The sequence below is a fragment of the Beta vulgaris genome, chromosome 5 (genome assembly GCF_026745355.1).
Source record: "Beta vulgaris subsp. vulgaris cultivar EL10 chromosome 5, EL10.2, whole genome shotgun sequence".
Classification (NCBI taxonomy): Eukaryota; Viridiplantae; Streptophyta; class Magnoliopsida; order Caryophyllales; family Amaranthaceae; genus Beta; species Beta vulgaris.
In genome coordinates, this window is record NC_079206.1 from 52,101,000 (window position 1) to 52,121,437 (window position 20,438).

The following is a 20,438-nucleotide window of genomic DNA, read 5'->3' on the forward strand; positions in this document are numbered from 1 at the left end:
ACGTTCTCTTAAAATTTTGCCAGCCATTAATAACTGAGGAGCCCCCTAGTTTATTATCATAGTTAGCCAGTTGGTTAAAGTCACCTATGAAAAGAAAATAGGTGAATGGTGAAAGGATCCTACCAAGTTGATCCCAAACAACTTGCCTATTTTGAAATCTAGGCGCCCATAAACAAAGACTACATTTCATTATTTAGACCATTTTGAACCTTACAAACTCGAAAGTTACTAGAGTTATAGATACAAGAAATAGCATAATTACTCCAGTTTAAAACTACCAAACCCCCTTTGGTTCCAATCGCACCACAGCCATATACAAAAGTGGGGAGGGGGGGGGATTAAACCTACAAACATTAACAGTATCTACATAATATCCATCTTGGTTTCACTAAGAAATAAGAACAAAGCACGGTTAGTGGATACGAGCCATTTAGCGTAAGGAATTTTAGGGGAGTTAGGCTCGTTTATGCCCCTACAATTCCATGAGATGATGTTGAGAAATTTTATTAGTTAGAGGAAACAACTTTTCTAGTTAAGGACACAAGGCCACTAAATATAAATTTTTTTGGATCCGCCACTATTTGGTGCAGGACCTAATTAATCATCACTGTATCAAGTATTTTTAGTTTGAAATGTTGGGTCCTTTAGATATCAGTTTCTCGATTTTTTGATTTAATATTTTCTTTTTTGGTCTAAGTTTGGAAATTTGCTAATACAAAATCCTATATAATAAGACTGTATTATAAATAATCTATGACAACTTATAGATGTGATTTCTTTAGAATATAAAGTGGCTTTTTTTGTAAAAATAACTTATTTAACTTCAAAAATAACCCTTTTATAGCATAAAATAAGGTGGTCCTAGAATAATTTTATAGTAATCCAACTTACTATTTGCTATATACTCTCATCAACTTTTTTAAAAAATATTATCAATGCAAAGTCTTGTTTTCGCTTCAAAAATAATGAAAAGAAAAAGCTATATGTGATGTAATAAATAGAGACTAGAGATGACCTCTTGCAAGAAAGAGAGAACACCATATGAAGGAAAAATGAGCTAAGATGTACTCTTTCTAGTATCACATACAAATAGAAATCAAATCTTCCTCCAACAATATTTATTCTACATGTATTATGTACAATATCAACACTTTTCTGTTTAATTTGGCAAAGGAACATTTTGCATGATTTCAGAATTTCCACTTCTTTTTTTGGTGAATCTTGCATGAGCAAACCAACAACCACTTCAAAACCTAAAGAAAACCAGCTGTATATTCATTTTTTTGGGACAAAAAGGAAAAAAAAAAAGGAAAAATAGACAAAAAAAGATAGCAATAATATGAGCCATAGAAGGAGAGCAAATAAAATTCAAAAGAGAAGAAAAAGTAAGTATTATATAATTATATAAACTAAACAGTCCTGTGTGATCTCCTCCTAGTCTTCTTGGATCTCCATATTATTGCAGAGGGGCTTGGACAAATTTGGTATGGAATCTTTTGTGGAGTGAAATGAGGGACTCTGCAACCAAAAAAATGGGGAAAAAATGGTGCATATCAAATTAATTGTATAGAAAAATAATGGAACAAGTAACATGCATACTATGCCAACATATAATGCACTTAATCTTAGCTAACAGCCAATCTTATGAGTTCAAGAGACCAATTTTGAGAAAAATTGCTGCCAGACATTTGCAGATTGTTTAATTTGGATCTTTGTCTACATCTACATGTACAATATCATCCATTCTAATCCGAGGATTGGTTATGCTACAATATGAAAGAATCCTATGGTAGTATACTACTTGGTCTTTTATTAAAGGTTAATCATTATTTTTTGAAGGAAGGTTAATCGATACTAGTCAAATTATATTTTGGGACGAAGGGAGTACTTAATTAAATGGGACAAACTAAACCAGCTTCAAATACAAACGCGGGATATTGAGTAAGTCATGAGATCCTTGTTTTTGAAAACTTTTAGTGCTTATTTCCTTTTCATATACAGTATTTTCTTATTAAAAGTAACTTTAAGAGTTCAAACAAAAGAGGTGCATCATTCTAAATAAGAAAATAGAGGAGTATACTAGATAAAAAGCATGAATAGTTGGATGAGAGTGGGGGAATCTTACTGCAAAGGAGCAACTTCGATTTGAGAAAACTCCAAAGTAAGTGAAGCTTCGAGTTGTGTGAAAGAGGAACATGATTTAGTTGGCAGACCAGAGGCAGACGATGACGGCCTTGGTTGCTTGATTGCAAGAACTTTGCAGTTTAATGTCTTTGTTATATTATTGTGTCTCATTGCCAACCTGCATCACATCCAACTTATTCTTCTTAATCAAAAATATACTTCTATATATAAGTATATCTATTGAATACTACTAATAGCTACAAACAAATCAACTGCCATTGTGATTTCTTTTGATAAGCTATTACAAACTCTAGTATTTCAAATAAGGATTGGGAGTTTTACAAACATCACCAAAGAAAATGCCCAACTTCACTAAAGTTGAGTATGGGAGTGAGATCACTTAGCACTTGAGATTCTACATACATAATATTTTGGACATTGCGATCTATATATAAGAAGGAAAAAAAAAATATTTTTACTAATCACAAAAAAAAAAAATCAATATTTTTCCAAAACTATTTGCAATTAATAGACATTGAATCACTATACGTGAACAATTAATAGATGCATTAAAATACAATGGAAGAATCTGATTTTTTTTTTAATACTCCCTTTACTTCGTAAAAAAATAGTAGATATCTGGATAAAAGTTGAGGTTTTTTTTTTCCTTCATAGGTTGTGCAATGTGCCTATAAGCTATAGCTCAAGGCCATATTAGAGGATACTCAATATTAACCAGATTTGAGAGTGTGGCAAGAAAGGAAATCTCATCCTAACAGCTAGTGGGAACTCTACGTTGTGACCTTAAGATTATAAAGTCACGCACTTTGTTAGGCCCTATCTTAGGAAACTCACTAGGGTCGAGAGTCGAGGAAGAAAAGAAACCCCATTGCCAAGACCTCAAGATTAAATAGTCAATCACTTTACAAGTAGAGGTATAATATACAAAAATAATGTCATCCATAAGAACATGTATCATGTTGGAACATTTATAGTTAAATGGGCTTTAGGTTAGTTGTTTGCAATGGTCTTATGGAGGTTGGACAAAAGAAAGGAAACACGAGCAAGCGAAAAAGGGCTTGAGAATTCTAGGTTGCGGGGTGCGACCTATGTAGCGAGGTGTGATCTGTATCGCACCCTGCGATTTGCTTCTATCTTTTTCGCTGCGAGTTTTGATTTTGACTGTTTCAATCCGTTTCTTTGGGATGGTTCATTTTTGTCCGATTTTTAGTGATTGAATAAGGATCTTTTCACTCACTTATGATGGTGACACATCATCATTAACCTTCCTAAGTTAATATAAGAAGATTAACTTCTTTCCAAATGGGTGAATTCAAGAAATCAGTTTTTTATTTTCACAAAACAAACATGCTTGTCTTGAGAGAAAATCTTGTACTCTTTCTCTCAAGTGTTCTTCACAAACATCAAATACATAGGTCATGTTGATTCACATAGAAGATCATCTTTGTGAATTGTTCTCTCCATTATATATCATTGGTTATTTCGTGTTAACCCATCAATCCTAGAGGAGCGAAATTAAACTAATAGGAAAGCGTAGTTTCCATGCGTTGTAATAGTATGTCCAATTCCCTTGTTGATCATACATCTAACACATCAATCATACAATATGATGTTAATACTTAGTACCTTTTTACTGAGGAAGACACAAAAATGACATATGATCAAATTTATGCGTAGAATGTCATCATCGACCAGTGTGATGAAATCTTAATGTTGAATTTTGCGTGTTTTTAAACTTTAGCCAATTAAATTAGTTGACTTATCATTTTTAGTTTTATATGAATTATTTTTTTGGTTTCTCCTAACAAGTACAATTATCCTACAGTTACACTGAGTGACAAATCAATAAAAGAAAGCTTTAATTGAATAATAAGCTAAAATATGTTTTGGATCAGAAAAAGTATATAAATCATCATAAGTATAAATAATATGATATCTCAAGTTTAGATTACAAGGCACCTTAAGATGAGACAACATATTTAGAATTATTTTTATTTCTGCCTGAATCAAATATTAACTAAAGGATTACTTAGAGATCAACTCTGTAAACTTTATGAAATACTTCATATGTCTAGATTGATAAATATTTTAAAACATAACAAAAACAAACCTAAAAGGGACAAAAAATTAGTCTGAAGGAAGTAAAATACAAGAAATTTATGTAATAAAGGATTTTCATAGCGATTAAACTTCAAATAAATGTGGTGAAGCCAAACATATATGGTTGTGAATGGTGACGATTACGATCTGATACTAACTACCCAATACTAACAAGACCACTATGATGAAATTCATGATCTCAGTTTCACATATATCAATTTTTTAATCGTGATTAAGAGTCAGCCATATTTTAAAAAAATACATTAGTACAAATCAAACCAAACAACAAAAAATTGCAAATAAATGAATGATGCTAAATAGAGTAAATTTTCAGCAAGTTTTGTTATTGTGTATCGTTATGTGGCTGAAATTAGTAGTAAAAGTTAATGACACCAAAAAAATGGAATAATATTTAGAGTGACTCTGATGGGGATGTGATGGCCAATCCACTTGTTGAGATGTAGACTGGGATAATGTTAATAACCATAGCAACCTCATCCCTTATTTTTTTCAAGGCCCCTTTGCAATAGTGGACCTCCTTGTTCCCATAACAGTAAAAAAAATCCATGCTTTACCATTCATTGTCCATTTTTGAAAATTTCTTAGAAATAAGATTTACAAATAAAATTAGTAGGATGCATCTATTCTTGAATGTATGGAAGTTCGTTAGATTCGTCTTGATACACATAAAATGAACAAAAAGAACCCTAGAATATTATTGATATTCATAATAGAAGCTTAAAGAAAGTTTCATCCTAAAAAAATTGACAAGATCAGGAGGAGTAAACTCCTCATGCGCTTATTAAGTTGTTTATTCCTCTCCTTATGTTTAATGTAGGACAATACTAACACTCGCATGTGGATTGTTCACAGGATCTCAACCCCTCATCTAACTATCCAATCAACTAAATGCATGAGGTGGAAGGGGATTGTCTATTTCTTTTTCCCATTGTTGAGAAGTATATGGTCATCTCAACTCTCAAGGTGTTCTAATATAAATGACAAAGTTTTTTAGAACTTCTATATATATTATCATATGCACGCACCAGTATTTTATTTCATTATTTGGAGTATTATTATTTATATCAATAGTTTTGTGAATCATAATTATCCTTTGTATTATATATAGAAAATAGAATATATACAAATTAAGTATTTACTAAGATGTATGGTACTAAGTTGGGATGTAAGATGATATTTTGCATCATTTAGTGTTATGAGTGATAGGTTTGGAGAGCAATGGTGAAAGACAGAGAAGGGAAGGGGGAAAAGGAAAGAGAATAAAGGTGAGAAAAGTGAGCTTATATTCTCCCTTTAAAAGACTTGATTATTCAAATAAATGAAATAAAGTCCTCCACTTTTATTTAACTTTGATTTTGGAGGAAAATTACATCCTTTATATACCTTCACTTCTCTTGGCCCAATCCATCTAAACCGTATGTTTAGTTTTTCTACTTTTTTACTTTTGATTCATGCATGTCTTTTGATACGTTTTAATATTTTCCACATATTAAACTATGCTCTAGATTTCAATCATTGTTTTATTCATAAAATAAGTAGCATATATCCAAACAATTACGTCCTACGAAATGATAAAATTGATGAGCTATCTACGTACGATCCTGTAAACATGGAATACTGATATTTGGCAGAGATAATTTAGAATATTAATTTTTTTTTGATTGGTAAGATGAATTGCCTGACTGGAACGAAACCTCGCACATGTTTGGGTTAACGGGCTAGATACTTTACTTTTAGAGTGTCTAACGTGCTAACACGGGCTGAGTTAATCTGCCTAAGATTCCGTCCTGTAAGTTATTGTTAGGATTATTAGAGAGATTTTAGGATATCTTGTTATTTATGGTTACCAAAAATCTCTCCCTAATTGATGTACTTTACATATTTTAGTCTCTAATCCTTGTATACATATGCAATGTAAATGAATGACAAAGGCAAGTCAATATTCTATCCTTTCACGTCTATTATGGTATCAGTTGCTAAGGTTTGAAATTTATTTTCTCCCTTCACCATGGCTGGCGATGAACAGCCCTCACCACCACCAAAAATCGAGCCTACCTCACCCTATTACCTTGGTCCGCAAGATAGACCCGATGATTTTATCACTCCCATTCGCTTGAATGGCGAGAACTATGCTGAATGGGCGGACGCCATTCAAACAGCTTTAGAGGCACGACGCAAATTCGTCTTCCTCGACGATACTATTACCAAACCGGTCTCACCATATGTACTTCCATAGACTGGATGACTATCAATGCCATGCTTATTTCTTGGCTTATGAATACCATTATTGAACCTGAGGTAAAACGCTCTATTTCCAAGTTTAAAGAGGTGTATAGTTTATGGAACACTTTAAAAACTCGTTTTGCCATTGTTAACGGCCCTCGAATTCATCAATTAAAGTCTTCCATTGCTCGATGCGAGCAAACTAAATCCATGTCCGTTTAATCCCACTTTGCTCAACTTTCTGTATTGTGGGAAGAACTTCACCATCATGAACCCTTGCTTGCTTGTACTTGTTCGGCTCATTCTCAATATGTTGCTCGTCGTGAAACAAACAAATTACATGCTTTTCTAATGGGTCTTGACTCAAATTTTTATTCACAAACCCGTTCTAATATTTTGGCCCAAGACCCATTACCGTCGCTTGATCGCGCCTACCAATTGGTGATACAAGACGAACGGGTTCGTCTCGCTACTATTGCTTCTGCCCCGTCTCTTCCTAATGCTGTCGGATTTGCTCTTCAAACTCCGGCTGGCCATGGTCGTGGCAGGCTTTTTTTTTTTTTTTGGTTAAAACGAACAGATATATTAAAGCAGGTTCCAAAGTTTACAATAATACAAACGCTCTCATCCATGGTCATCAAAGCCCATGTCTGACGGATTTAAGTTGCGGTTTTCTTCTAAAAGAATTAAATTACAGACCGGGGGAGGGAGATGAAAAAACTGTAAAGAGTTTGAGGATGCTGCCCTCCCTCTTGCAAATTTTGCTAAAGCATCAGCAATCCTATTAGACTCTTTATCTTCATGCCACAGCTTGATTCCTTCGGTTCCTTGGAGCAACTCCCTACAATCATGAGCAATATTACACGTGTTACTTTTAATAATACTTTTATTATGGATCTCCTTGATCGCATTCTTGCAGTCCGAAATAACCTGGGCTGCGTGGCAGACTTGACAAGCAGGATAAATCTCTTCTCACTTGTACACATTGTCATAAAAATGGTCACGAGGTTTCTCAGTGTTTTGAACTGCATGGCTATCCTGCATGGTATGAGGCACGCTTACAGCAACGTGCTGCCGCTTCTCGTGCTGGACATAGTGGTCGTGGCCGTGGTGGTCCAGCCCGCGCCAATGATGCTGCTGCTCCAACAGCCCCTTCGGCCAGCAATGGCTCTTCCACGCCATCCTCTTCTTTCTTTACTACAGACCAATGGAAAGTATTGGCAGGTTTGATTGGTAATACCAAGGTTCCCGACGATAGGTTAATGGGTAAGTTTGATAATTTATCCTGGATTTTTGACGTTGGCGCTTCTCGTCATGTTACTGGTAATCTCACTTGGCTTTATGATATTTTTAACTTGTCTTCTTCTTGCCCGGTTGGTTTACCTAATGGTACTACTGGTGTTGCTACGTACCGAAGAGGGTTTGGTTCGTCTTTCTTCTAACATTGTTCTATCTCATGTACTTTATGTTTCGTCCTTGAACTGCAATTTGGTTTCTATCTCTCAATTAACCGATAACTTGCATTGTATTGTTCACTTTGACTTACATACTTGTGTTATTCAGGACTAGTCGAAGAAGCGGATTGGAACAGGTGTTAGACGGGATGGACTTTACTACTTCGGAGCGGAACAGATTCCACACGTTACGGTTCACAATGTCTTTTCCTCTCTCACTCTTTGGCATCAACGCATGGGTCATCCTTCCGAGAAAGTCGTAAAATTACTTCCCCCTGTTTTTGGTTTAAAAGGTAGCTTGAATAAGGCATGTGAGATTTGTTTCCGTGCAAAACACTATAGAGCTAAATTTCCTTTAAGTGACAATCGAGCTTCTAGGATTTTTGAAAAAATACGTTGTGATTTATGGGGACCTTATAAGCATCAATCTACTTGTGGTGCTCGTTATTTTTTGACTATTGTGAACGATTTTTCTCGTGTTGTATGGGTTTATTTATTGGTGGATAAGACTGAAGTATTTCGTATGTTTATGTCCTTTGTTGCTATGATTGACCGTCAATATTCTCAAACCATCAAAATAGTTCAAAGTGATAATGGTATGGAATTTCATTATTTACATGATTATTTCTGTGCCATGGGAATTTTATTTTGTACTTCTTGTACCCGTACTCCACAATAAAATGGCCGCGTTGAGCGCAAACACAAACACATTTTGAATGTTGGGAGAGCCTTACGATTTCAGGCTAATTTGCCTATTTATTTTTGGGGGGAAGGTGTTCTTGCTGCAGCTCTTAATCAACCGTACCCCTACTCCTTTGCTTGATAACAAATCCCCTTATGAACTTTTAACCGGCACTTGTCCTTCTTATGATGAAATTCGCACTTTTGGATGTTTATGTTTTGCCCATAACTTAAAATCCAAAAATGATAAATTTGCCAGCAAAAGTAGGAAATGTCTTTTTATGGGGTATCCTTTTGGCAAGAAAGGGTGGAAACTTTTTGATTTAGATGCTCGGGAATTTTTTGATTCTCGTGATTTCAAGTTTTTTGAGGATATATTTCCTTTCCTTCATCCGGATAAGGCCAATATTACTCCCCACACTATAGTCCCCATTTGCAATGAGATTCATGATGAATTTACCCTATCCTTGACCCAGACCCTTCTCCTGAGACCCAAATTTCTCCTAATTCTTCCTTGGACCCACACACCGAACCCATTCCTTGTACTCCTCCTAATTCTACTTCTAGGCCCCATTCTCCTATAATTAACCCAGCGCCACATTCTTACTCCTCTTCTCAATTGCCTACTGGGCCTCTCCCTGCTGACTCGCCCACGTCTCCTAGGCCTCCCTTTGATATTTCGCCTGGGCTTCCCTCTAACGCTCCATCTGACCCCCTCATTTCTGGGCCTCCTCTTGGGTCTCTTTCCACCCCTTCTCCCACAAATAATTCCACATTGCTCACAAATTCTCCCCCCTCTTCTCCTTCTGGGCCTAATTACCCTGGGCCATCCACAACTCCCGTGTCTACTTCTCCCTCTCCATCCATTCCTTCCTCTTCTCCTCCTGACTTGGGCCGTGGCATGCGCACCAAAGTTCTGTCTGTTCTGTTACGCGATTTTGTAACAAACTCCATTGTTGTTCAAAGTTCGTCCTGCTCCACTCCGTCTCTACAGTCTGCTTCAGGTACTCCCTATCCTATAGCACACTATGTTAATTGTGACAATTTTTCTATGCAACATCGGTTATTTCTTGCAGCTATTACATTAGGGACGGAAGCTAAATCTTTTAAAGAAGCAATGAGAAGTCGTGATTGGAGGAGTTCTATGGCTGATGAAATTAAAGCTCTCGAGGCTAATAATACTTGGTCTCTTGTTCCTCTTCCTCCGGTAAACGTGCTCTTGGTTGTCAATGGGTTTATCGTGTAAAAATATCACTCCAATGGCTCTATTGAATGTGTAAAGTCTCGTCTGATTGCTCTTGGCAATCATCAGGAAGAAGGCATTGACTACACTGAGACTTTTGCTCCTGTTGCCAAGATGGTTACTGTTCGTGCTTTTTTGGCCATTGCTTCTTCTGAAAATTGGGAACTTCATCAGATGGATGTTCACAATGCCTTCTTACATGGCGACCTTGATGAGGAGGTTTACATGAAACTTCCTCCCAGATTCACTTCTACTGATTCGAATTTGATCTGTCGACTTTGGAAGTCTCTCTATGGCCTTCAACACGCTCATCGATGTTGGTTCGCCAAACTCGTCACTGCCTTACAAGTTATGGCTTCTCTCAATCATGCTCTGACTATTCATTGTTTACTTTCACTCATGGCACTATTCAGATGAACGTCCTCGTCTATGTTGATGATTTAATCATCTCTGGAAATCATTATGCTTCCTCGACGGCTTTCAAAGCCTATCTCAGTGATTTCTTTCATATGAAAGATCTTGGCTCTTTAAAATATTTTTTGGGCATTGAGGTTGCTCGTAGTTCCTCTGGGTTATTCTTATGTCAGCGGAAGTACACTCTTGACATTGTTTCTGAGATTGGCTTATTGGGTGCCAAGGCTGTTGATTTTCCTATTGAGCAAAATCACAAGCTTGGATTAGCTACTGGGGCTCTCTATTCTAATCCTGCTGCCTACCGTCGTCTTGTGGGCCGCCTTGTCTACTTGGCCGTCACTAGGCCCGATCTTGCTTATTCAGTCCATATTCTTTCCCAATTTATGCAGGAGCCTCGTGTTGAGCATTGGGATGCGGCTATTCGTGTGGTCCGCTATTTGAAGGGTACTCCAGGGCAGGGTATTCTTCTTCGAGCTTATATTGATCTTACTCTCCAAGGGTGGTGTAATTCTGACTGGGCTGCTTGTCCAGTTACTCGACGGTCTCTTACTGGTTGTCTTGTTTTTCTGGGTCACTCTCCTATCTCTTGGAAAACCAAGAAGCAACCTACTGTTTCACGCTCGTCTGCCGAAGCTGAATATCGATCCATGGCCGATATTACTTGTGAACTCAAGTGGTTGAAAGGTTTATTGCTTAGTCTTGGTGTTCACCATCCCAAGGCTATCAAACTCTTTATTGTGACAGTCAGTCGGTCCTCCATATTACTAAAAATCCGGTTTTTCATGAAAGAACAAAACACATTGAAGTTGATTGCCACTTCGTACGTGACGCTATCAAAGATGGCTTAATTTTGCCTTCTTATGTGCCTACTATTTCTCAACTCACGGACATTTTTACCAAAGCCCTTGGCAAACGCCAATTCGAGTTTCTTCTTGCCAAGTTGGGCATTTCAAACCCTCATGCTCCAACTTGGGGGGTTTTAGGATTATTAGAGAGATTTTAGAATATCTTGTTATTTATGGTTACCTAAAATCTCTCCCTAATTGATGTACTTTATATATTTTAGTCTCTAATCCTTGTATACATATGCAATGTAAATGAATGACAAAGGCAAGTCAATATTCTATCCTTTCACGTTTATTAGTTATTCATCTTATCAATTAAAAAAAATTGATTTCGAATTGCATTAAGTTTGAAGGGGCACGTCCCCTCAAAAAGAAAAAAAATGTTTGACGGGTGTACAAACATGCTTGTCTTTTTTCAGAGCAAATGTGGAGCTTGTCTCGGCCATTTATTTTGAGAGACGTCATACTGAACACTAGTATTTTTTTTTTATTTTTTTTTTAGATAATAATGAACACTTGTATTTATATTCTGGTATTTTCACAAGCTAAAAGGTAAATAAGAGCATATTGGCATAAGATTACCAATTAAATCCTTCCTAGTACCAATTCAAAAGCTTTAAGAAATTGATTGTTAGAGCTAAAGGTTAGTAACATAAGAGTACTTTTTTATATCACTAGAAGTATCTATTCAACCACTTTGGTACCAGTTTAACACTTCTTAGGTCCCTATTTAAGAAAAGTATAATTGGTACTAAATTACTATTCCTTTTTTTTAATTATTACACTTTAACATTTTATACTATTTATAAATTACACTTTGACTATCGTTTGTAATTTATACGTGAATAAAAACATAGTCATGTCGGATTTTATTAAATTCGTCTTAATATGTTTTTTTTTTTTACAATTTTTACAAATACAAAACTAGAAATATATATCCTCAGAAATTTGCATTGGCATGCGTGAAAAGTGTAAGTGTAAAAATTAGAAAGAAACGGAGGGAGTATTTTAGAGTTGAAAATTAGTATACTTCCTTTGTTTCTTTTTAAATGTGGGTACTTGACATTTTACACTATTTACAAATTTCACTTTGATTGTCATTTGTGATTTATACGTGAATTAAAAATTAGATTTTTCTTAATATATACTTTTTATAATTTTTACAAATACAAAATTAGAGATATATGTCCTTAAAATTTTGCATTGGCATGCATGAAAAGTGAAAGTGCCATATTTTGAAACGTAGGGGAAGTGTAAGAAATTTTTTATATCACCAAAAGTACATATTAAAAGACAAACTCGTAACCTTATTTGGCTCTATACCATGTCAAATGACCAACTCAACTCAAAAATTAAACTAATAGTTGGAGTCCCAAAATTGGATTTTGTATTCTACCAGTACCCACTAAATCACTTTTGTACCATATTAAAACTTATACTTGTACCAAACTCTCAATAATAATGGTAAAAATCGCAATACATAAGTGACAAATGTGCAAAAAAATGTGCCAACCGTGCACATTGTATATTTGCACATTTCATATTTTGCTCATTTGAACAAAGTGATAAATGTGTCAGAAAATGTGCTCGGAAGCACATAGTTCTACATGTGCCTACAAACACCTAACAATTTTCACAATATTTTTTTGTGATTTAAAATAGATGTTTATATCTTTTTCAGCTACACAACTCTAACTACAACCCCCTTTAGCCTTTAATTCCTCCCAGACTAGTTACCCTTTTCAACAATTGTATTATTCGCGAAGCTAATTCCAAGGTGCCAAAAAAGGAAACATGAGAAAAGACGAGCAAAATAAATAGCAATAGTGAGACTTACAAAGTCATCTACTTCCTCCGTTTCTTTTTACTTGCATCACTTTCCTTTTAAGGAAATGTCACAATACTTGCAACCAAACCTAAAATAGAAACTATTCTATAATAAAATGACACATATACCCTTACTTAGCTAATTAATCCTAACAATTAATCACTCATAAAGTCATAACCCACCCCCAACCTAAGTTCCTACTCTCTCTCACCCCCTATACCCGTGACAACTCCCCAGTCCCAAGCTCCCAACCACCAACATCACCACCACCCCTCACAAACACCACCATCATTATGCCTGATTTTCCGGCAACTACCCCTTCCTTTAATTTTTTCGACCCTCTATTTTTCGGCGGCTCAAGATGTCCAATAACTGTAAGCATTAATGGTGGAAAATCATCAAAGCTCCAGATCTGGAACTTTCATGGTGAAGTCCAACCATTAAAGCTCCATGGATACCGATAATCTTTCGCTCCTCCCTTCTCTCCCACCATCACTGATGAATTTATATATTTTGGAGAACTTCGACGGCAATGTTGCAGCCTCAGATCGACGAAACATCTTCTTTTTTTCTAATTTTTTTCCACAATCTCTTTCATTATCTTGCAAGTTCTACTGTAAAAATGTGTTCTTCTATCTTTCTCCTCTTTTTTATTTGGATTTTGATGTTGATTTTATTGAAAAATATATTGTGGTGGTGGTTATTGTGGTTGTGATCGAGTGGCGATGGTCAGGTGGTGGTGGTGACTAGGCTGGGTGTGGGTAGTGGGTGTAGGTGAGGGTGGAATTCGTGGGGATAGGAAATGGAAAAGTAAGTCCAGGAACAAAAATATAATTAGTGGTGGTGGTATGGTGGTGACGGTGGTATGGTGGTGGTGGTGGTGGCAACATTGCTCTATTTCTGGTGATGGTAGTGGTGGTTTATTTATTGGTAGGGATGAGATTAAAGTTTGGGACAAGTAATTAACTTGATTAAGTAAGGGACCACATGTCCTTATTACTTTCTCTCTCCTGTTTCTTAAATACCGTGCAAACCCTTTGGTTGCAAGTATAAAGAAACGGAGGAAGTATATCTATATAAATACAAATATATTAAAAGGCGTGCGTGACAATGTATATACGCCACGTGGCACCTATGTTACTCCAGTAGAATTGTCTAATGTACATAAGTTATGTCAATTAACAAAAGTAAAATTAGCTTGCAACAAGATTTGAACTTGGGACCTCTTGCTATCATACATGACACAATTACCATCTCAACCAACTTTTGATCATGCTTTAAGTATCCAAATTATTATATTTGTACCTTTTAGATGTTTAGTTTTCCTTAATATATTTTAATGGAAATGGAAAAATGTGTATCATGTTCGGAAACCACTACCAACCCGGGACAACGCCCGGACCCAAATACTAGTAAATATACTAAAAGGCGTTCTTATCAAAAGAACGGTACCACGTGAGTACACTCATTTGAAGCTTCTAATACACATGTTTATAATGTCAATCAAAAATATAACAATGCGTAGTTGATAGGATTCGAACACATGACCTTTGAAGTGAAATGTGAGTTTAACCACTAATGCATTACAATTTCAATGCTTAAAGTTTCAAAGTAAAACATAATAAAGTCTTATAATCATATGTAATTATGAAAACCTACAAAACAAACTTTTTGTTCTTTAACATTTTTATTAAATAATAGTAACATTCTCTTACCCAAATTTCATTGAAATTTTTACTTTTATCCCCATTTTCATAGAAGTTTTTTTAAATAATTTATCATGTCATACTGTCCATTTTCCAATTTCGCACTAGACTGAATATTACTAAAATCTAATAGAATCGATTATGAAACTTATGAATAATAACATATTAAATAATTATAACCAATTCGAGATATCGTTCGGACCAAAATACTAATTTTATATAATTGTAAATCGTGACTCATACTTCTAGGATTTAAGACCGTCTTCCTTCTAAAAAAAAATAGGATTTAAGACCGTCTTCCTTTTAAAAAAAAAATAGGATTTAAGACCGTCCAAAGTGAAAACAATATACAATCACTCCAAAAAAAAAAAAAATACAAATCCCTCAATTTCATGTTGTGTGTCGTACGCATACATAATCATGTTGTGATTTCTGAGTTGTGATATTATATAATCATAAATATTTGATGCTACTCCATTACCCTAATAGCAGTGTTGTGGCCTGTGGAGTGTGGAGGCCTGAAATAGTTGTTATGTTCAGAAATAGCCAAGCATTACTTCCTAGGAAATTACCCGAGATTTTAAAATAAAACAATCTTCAATGATGGATTCTCAAATCTGTTCTTGTAAAACTAGAGGTTCACAAGACGGTAAATGCCAAGGTCATTAAACTGAGAAACCTTTCTAAGATGCTAAAGAATGAACTAACAAGGAAGTCACATATTTTGTGGCTTCGTATCCTATACTGAGGGTATTATGAGTTTCTCCTCAAAATGTAAAAACCTACATTTTGTAGAGGTCGAAACTTATCCCAAATCAAGTTGGAGAGTCTCTCACGAGATGCACTGCCGCCCCTGCTAGAAGACTGCATGTTGGCTCAACTCCTTCCTTTACGCATGCCACACGACTTCACTCCCGCCCCTACCGCCCCTCCATGGCACCAACCCTCCACTGCTACAGTTGTACGCCTATTACACTAACGCAACAGGGGAACACGAGAGAAAGAGGGAAGCGATCTACTTCCATATGAATTTAACCCAACAATTCTCACATCCATCTTTGAATCGTTCCTCTAAGGTGATCGCAAAAATAGAGAGCAAAACTTAGGGTTTCACCCCCGATTCTTTATATTTCCTGAAGATGGTGAATTGAAAGAAACAAACTATGGAATAGAAATGAAAATTAGACAAGGAAAAGTTCATGGACTTGACGAACCACCAAGGATGAACGCTAGGCTGCTCAGGCAGCGGGTCGATCCCCCCTTTGGGGTACTACCAATTACCACACTACTATGTTCTTCTTCTGTTAGGAGCTTTCTCTAAGAGGAGGCAGGCCCGACTCTTTACATGTCTAAAGTGAGATATGGAACAGGGCCTTCCTTTCACAGGGCCCCAAATTGGAAAAAAAAAGTTCTTTAAATATAATAGATTTGAAGTTGATAGTAAAAAATGTCTGCAAGTTTCTTGAATTCTGGTGTTCTTGGGATGTATCAAAAGATTTGAAAAGAAAAGCTTAGTCTTTGATACATGTTTATTATTTGGTTTACTTGCATGTTTTGGTGATTTTTTACAAAAAATTTACATAACAATCTATTTCTATTAGCGCAAGGCCTACATATTGTTTGGGCCGAGGTTGGGAGGAGGGTTCCCCAACGATATCTTTAATACATTGTTGAAAACAGTCCGAAGTACTTCATACTAAGAAGTTGAAAATTGTGTGGTGAATTAGTTTTAAACATACTATTATTGAATGATTAAATGTTTTGAAAAAGTTTAGACGATTATTTTGGAGTAGAGATAACTTTTGAAGTTAAGAGTGTATTTGTTATTTTACTAATACAACAATTAATTCTCGAAACACTAATAATGGTTTTAAAGTTATTTTCACAGCCAAACTCTAATAATTGCTTAATAATAAGAGCTTGTTTAGCGAAAGTAGTTGTTAGCTGTTGTTATAGTTGTTACCTTGTTATATCAAATGCCAACTGTTAGATTTTAACTGTTGAAATTGCTTCAAAACAATTAATGTTAGCTAAACTTAGCTAATGGTTTACAAAAATAGCAAAAAGAACAATACTTCATCAAAAGCATACTCCAAAAGCTTATTTTTGTTAGCTTTTCTAGAACATTAATTCAATCACTAAATACTACTCCAAATACTATTTCCCCATACACTATCTTTTACCATTAATAGAATTTTAACTTAGTTTTAAATCTATAAGCTACTTCAAAAGTTGTTGTCGAACATGCTCTTACAGCAACCACAATAAGCTACTTTAGCACGTTATTCTACCAATTACTATTTTTCATATATAGAAGAGTTTTACTCTGATCAAATCTCTAATCGCTACTTAGTGTAACTTATTGCTGAGCACTACTATGTCTAGGGGTGTTAATGAGCTGAACCGAGATCGAGCTTGGGTTAGTTGCTCGGCTCGTAACTTTTAACTTGAACTTGGGTCAAGGTTAGCTCGAGCTTTTTCGAGCTTAAATTCTCTAGTTCGATTCACCTCAAAACTCAATTTGAGTTAAAAAATTATATTATATATATAATCTTTAAATAGGTATAGAATACTTACTTTGATTTTTTCACAAGTATTGTGCACACTTGAAGTATAATTTTTTATTTAATCTATTATATGGAAGATAATATAGTTAAACATATATCAAGCCTCCTCACGAACTTTTTAAATCGAACTTGCTATGCTCGACTCTAGAAAATTTCGAGCCAAACTCAAAAAATCAGCGAACCAGCTAGGCTCATTAACACCCGTAACCACGGCAACTAATCGCTGCCTTACCAACTTTGCACGTAAAATGTTAAAAAAAAAATATGGCCTTTGCATCGTCACTACCTCCCTAAAAAAGTGCAAAACAGAAATAGTGAAGGAAATGCGCGTGAGGGAATACGATTCTAGGACATGCGAGTTGTTGATGAATGATGATCATGTGAAATTTAATTGGCATCCTAATTCAACCACTCTATCTAGGGACCATTTACAATTCAACACTCTACATTCTTATTTTTCTTACGCAGCCAAATAAGGAAAAATAAGAACAAAACAAATCTCAATTTTTCAGAAAACATTAAACATCAATCAATCAATGAAAATGAAGGGTACACTATAACAAAAAAAAAACTGACCTGTAGACAAAACTGCGATCATGAAGACCAAAAATCAAGGCAAAAGCACCCATTTCTTTAACCAACCCCACGATTCTTTCTCCTTCTGCATCATCTTCTGTCACCACTATCTCTATTTTCGTCTGTATAACCATATATTTAAGCCTATATGTATCAATTTAATTACCAATTAATGCTAACACTATAATTATTTATTACAACTAAGATTTCACTAGTATGATATTTTTTTCTGAGGGGATTTTATAGTATGAATTGATATAATTGCATATATTAATGACATTTTTGGTAGGCTTTGTAGAAATAACGTTCTTAAAAAAATTCGTCAGTTTCTCCATAATTACAAAAAAATGACACTATGTACGCACTACCGGATACAAATTAGGACAATTTTATGTGAAGCAATGATGAACTAGAAAGGTAAAAGGTACTATATAATTAGCTTGAACAAATAATTTGGTAAAATCATTTACTTCGTCCATTATGATATAAATGAAACGCTTCTCACAAAAAGCTCGAGAAAAGTAGGAACGAACAACTTACATTAAAAGAAGAAGAGGTACAAATGTCCTTGAAAGAAAGAGCTAATTGATAACCCTTCAAGCGAAGATGCCTAAGTTTCTTCTTGTTACGTGACCTACTGGGTGGGTAAAAGGGACAGATATGGAGGAGGGTCACAACGTCGCCGTATCGAATGAGGTTTTGAAGAGCCCATTTTAGAGCTGTTCTTGCTGTATCTGATTCTTCTACCATTACTACTATTTTTCTTTCTTCTATGTTCATTTTTATGTGTTCTTTTTGGGTTTTTTGGAAGTTATTTTTGTGAGTATTTGAATGATGGGTGATGAATTGTTGTGGGTATTTGTGTTGGAAAGAGGGGGTCTAGAGAAGTTGGCAAATGGGGGCTGTCTTCATCAAGTTGAAGGGCATAATATATAGAGAAAAAGATTTGGATAAATTAAAGTAATGAATGTAATGTAATTACAAGGGGAAGATGTACTTAATATAGGCCACCGGAGTTACTAAGATGACTCAGATGCTTAGGTTGGAGTAGTGGACCCACAACTCTTTCTTTTTTCTTTCCGCGCGTTTTGGCCACACGCGAAATTACAGGTGTGGCCACGCGCGCAATCTATCAGCTCGTGAACTCATTTTCAAATGGTCGTATCTCACTTGTTTCTTATCGGAATCGAGCTTTTGATCAGGCGTTGGAAAGCTATCGATCCAAATTTTTATCTTCAACTTGAATCTTCCCAAAATATTAAGTATGCTGTGAGATATGAACTTTTGAAGTTGACCCTTATGTATAAACACTTGTAAATAAATGGAGTTACTCTTATGACCAAATGGAGTTACTTGTGTGAGTATATGGTTACTTTTAACAATATGTGGGTATCACTCCTATAAAGAAATGTGGTTGTTCTTATAAGCAAATGCAATTACTTTTGTGAACCTTTGAGGTTACTCGTATAATTAAATGAAGTTACTCGTATGATTAATTGAAGTTACTTGTATAGATAAATGAGGTTACTAGTATGAATTAATTGGATTACTCATAAGATTACTCATAAATTAAATGACATTACTAGTACGTATTAATTGGGTTACTCATATGATAAAAATGAGATTACTTACATAATAAAATGGGGTTATTTTTGTGAACAATTAAGGTTATTTGTATAAATAAATGATGTTATTAATATGAATCAATCGGATACCATAAGATTAAATTCTTATGAGGTTACTCTATTTCCAAATTTGAAATTTGCATATATAAGCAACATTGTCGCACCATCAATTAATGATTTGCGCGCCTCACATAAACCAATTAGAAAGTACTCGTACTATATTTGTTACAATTTTTTTTTTTGAAAAACCATTTTTATTTTTGTGAGAAAATACTTTATATGACACTTTTGTCAAAATACTTATCTATATTGTTGATGAATTCTGATCAAAAAGTCAAAATTTTGATTCCTTTTTCCTCCTAATTTGTGCGTGGAAGTCACATACATTAGCATGTTTTTTTTTACCTAAAATTGGACGTACAAAGAGGTAGATAAATAATAATGGAGGGTCATGATAAAAAGTTTAACTTTTGGATATGAGTCCTACAACAAGATAGATGTTTTGATTATAATTGTCATGTAAGGTGTTTTTTTTACAAAAATATATTCTCTTCGTTTTTTTAGTTTACTCACTTCACTTTGGAGAAACGAAAAAGAAAGTTTAAAAGTATAATAAAGAAATTGAAAAGTGAGAGAGAAACTAAAAAGTGGACTAAACTATGGGTGGAAAAAAAAAGAGAGTAGATGATACATACTTCCTCCGTTCCATAATAAATGAAACACTTCTCTCTTTTATATGATAGCTTTTTTAGAGAAGTGTTTCACTTATTATGGAACGGAGGAAGTACTCCCTCCATTTCCTAAAGATCTTCCTTGTTATTGTTCCTACATATACCAAGGAGGATCAATTTGTGTGGGGTGTGGGGTGGGTAAAGTAGGAGAGAGAAAGGGGCTAAGATAAAAGGGGTTAAAGTGGGAGAGATAAAGGGAGTAAAATTGAATAATAATGTAATGGTGGACCATATGATAGGGACATGAGAGGGTAAAAAAGGGAAAAAAACTCCAAATAA

The 20,438-nt window shown here is 35.0% G+C and overlaps 1 protein-coding gene across 1 annotated transcript; it reads right to left on the bottom strand.

Moving 5' to 3' along the window:
* Window positions 1-1,042: 1,042 nt before the first annotated feature.
* On the bottom strand, window positions 1,043-18,767 carry LOC104908217 (uncharacterized). Its single transcript, XM_010697310.4, has 4 exons — window positions 18,344-18,767; window positions 17,804-17,925; window positions 2,126-2,302; window positions 1,043-1,518 (listed from the first exon to the last, which is right to left on the bottom strand). Exons 1-4 carry the CDS (start codon window positions 18,581-18,583, stop codon window positions 1,410-1,412), a joined length of 648 nt encoding a protein of 215 aa, XP_010695612.1. The 5' UTR covers window positions 18,584-18,767; the 3' UTR covers window positions 1,043-1,409.
* Between the last annotated feature and the right edge of the window lie 1,671 nt (window positions 18,768-20,438).

Bases quoted from the DNA above. Each gene is read 5' to 3' on its own strand.
- LOC104908217 (XM_010697310.4), bottom strand. From the start codon at position 18,583: ATGAACATAGAAGAAAGAAAAATAGTAGTAATGGTAGAAGAATCAGAT. The intron at 17,926-18,343 runs GTAAGTTGTTCG...ATGGTTATACAG, and splicing joins GTACCTCTTCTTCTTTTAAT to ACGAAAATAGAGATAGTGGT. The intron at 2,303-17,803 runs GTCAGTTTTTTT...GATGTGATGCAG, and splicing joins GATCGCAGTTTTGTCTACAG to GTTGGCAATGAGACACAATA.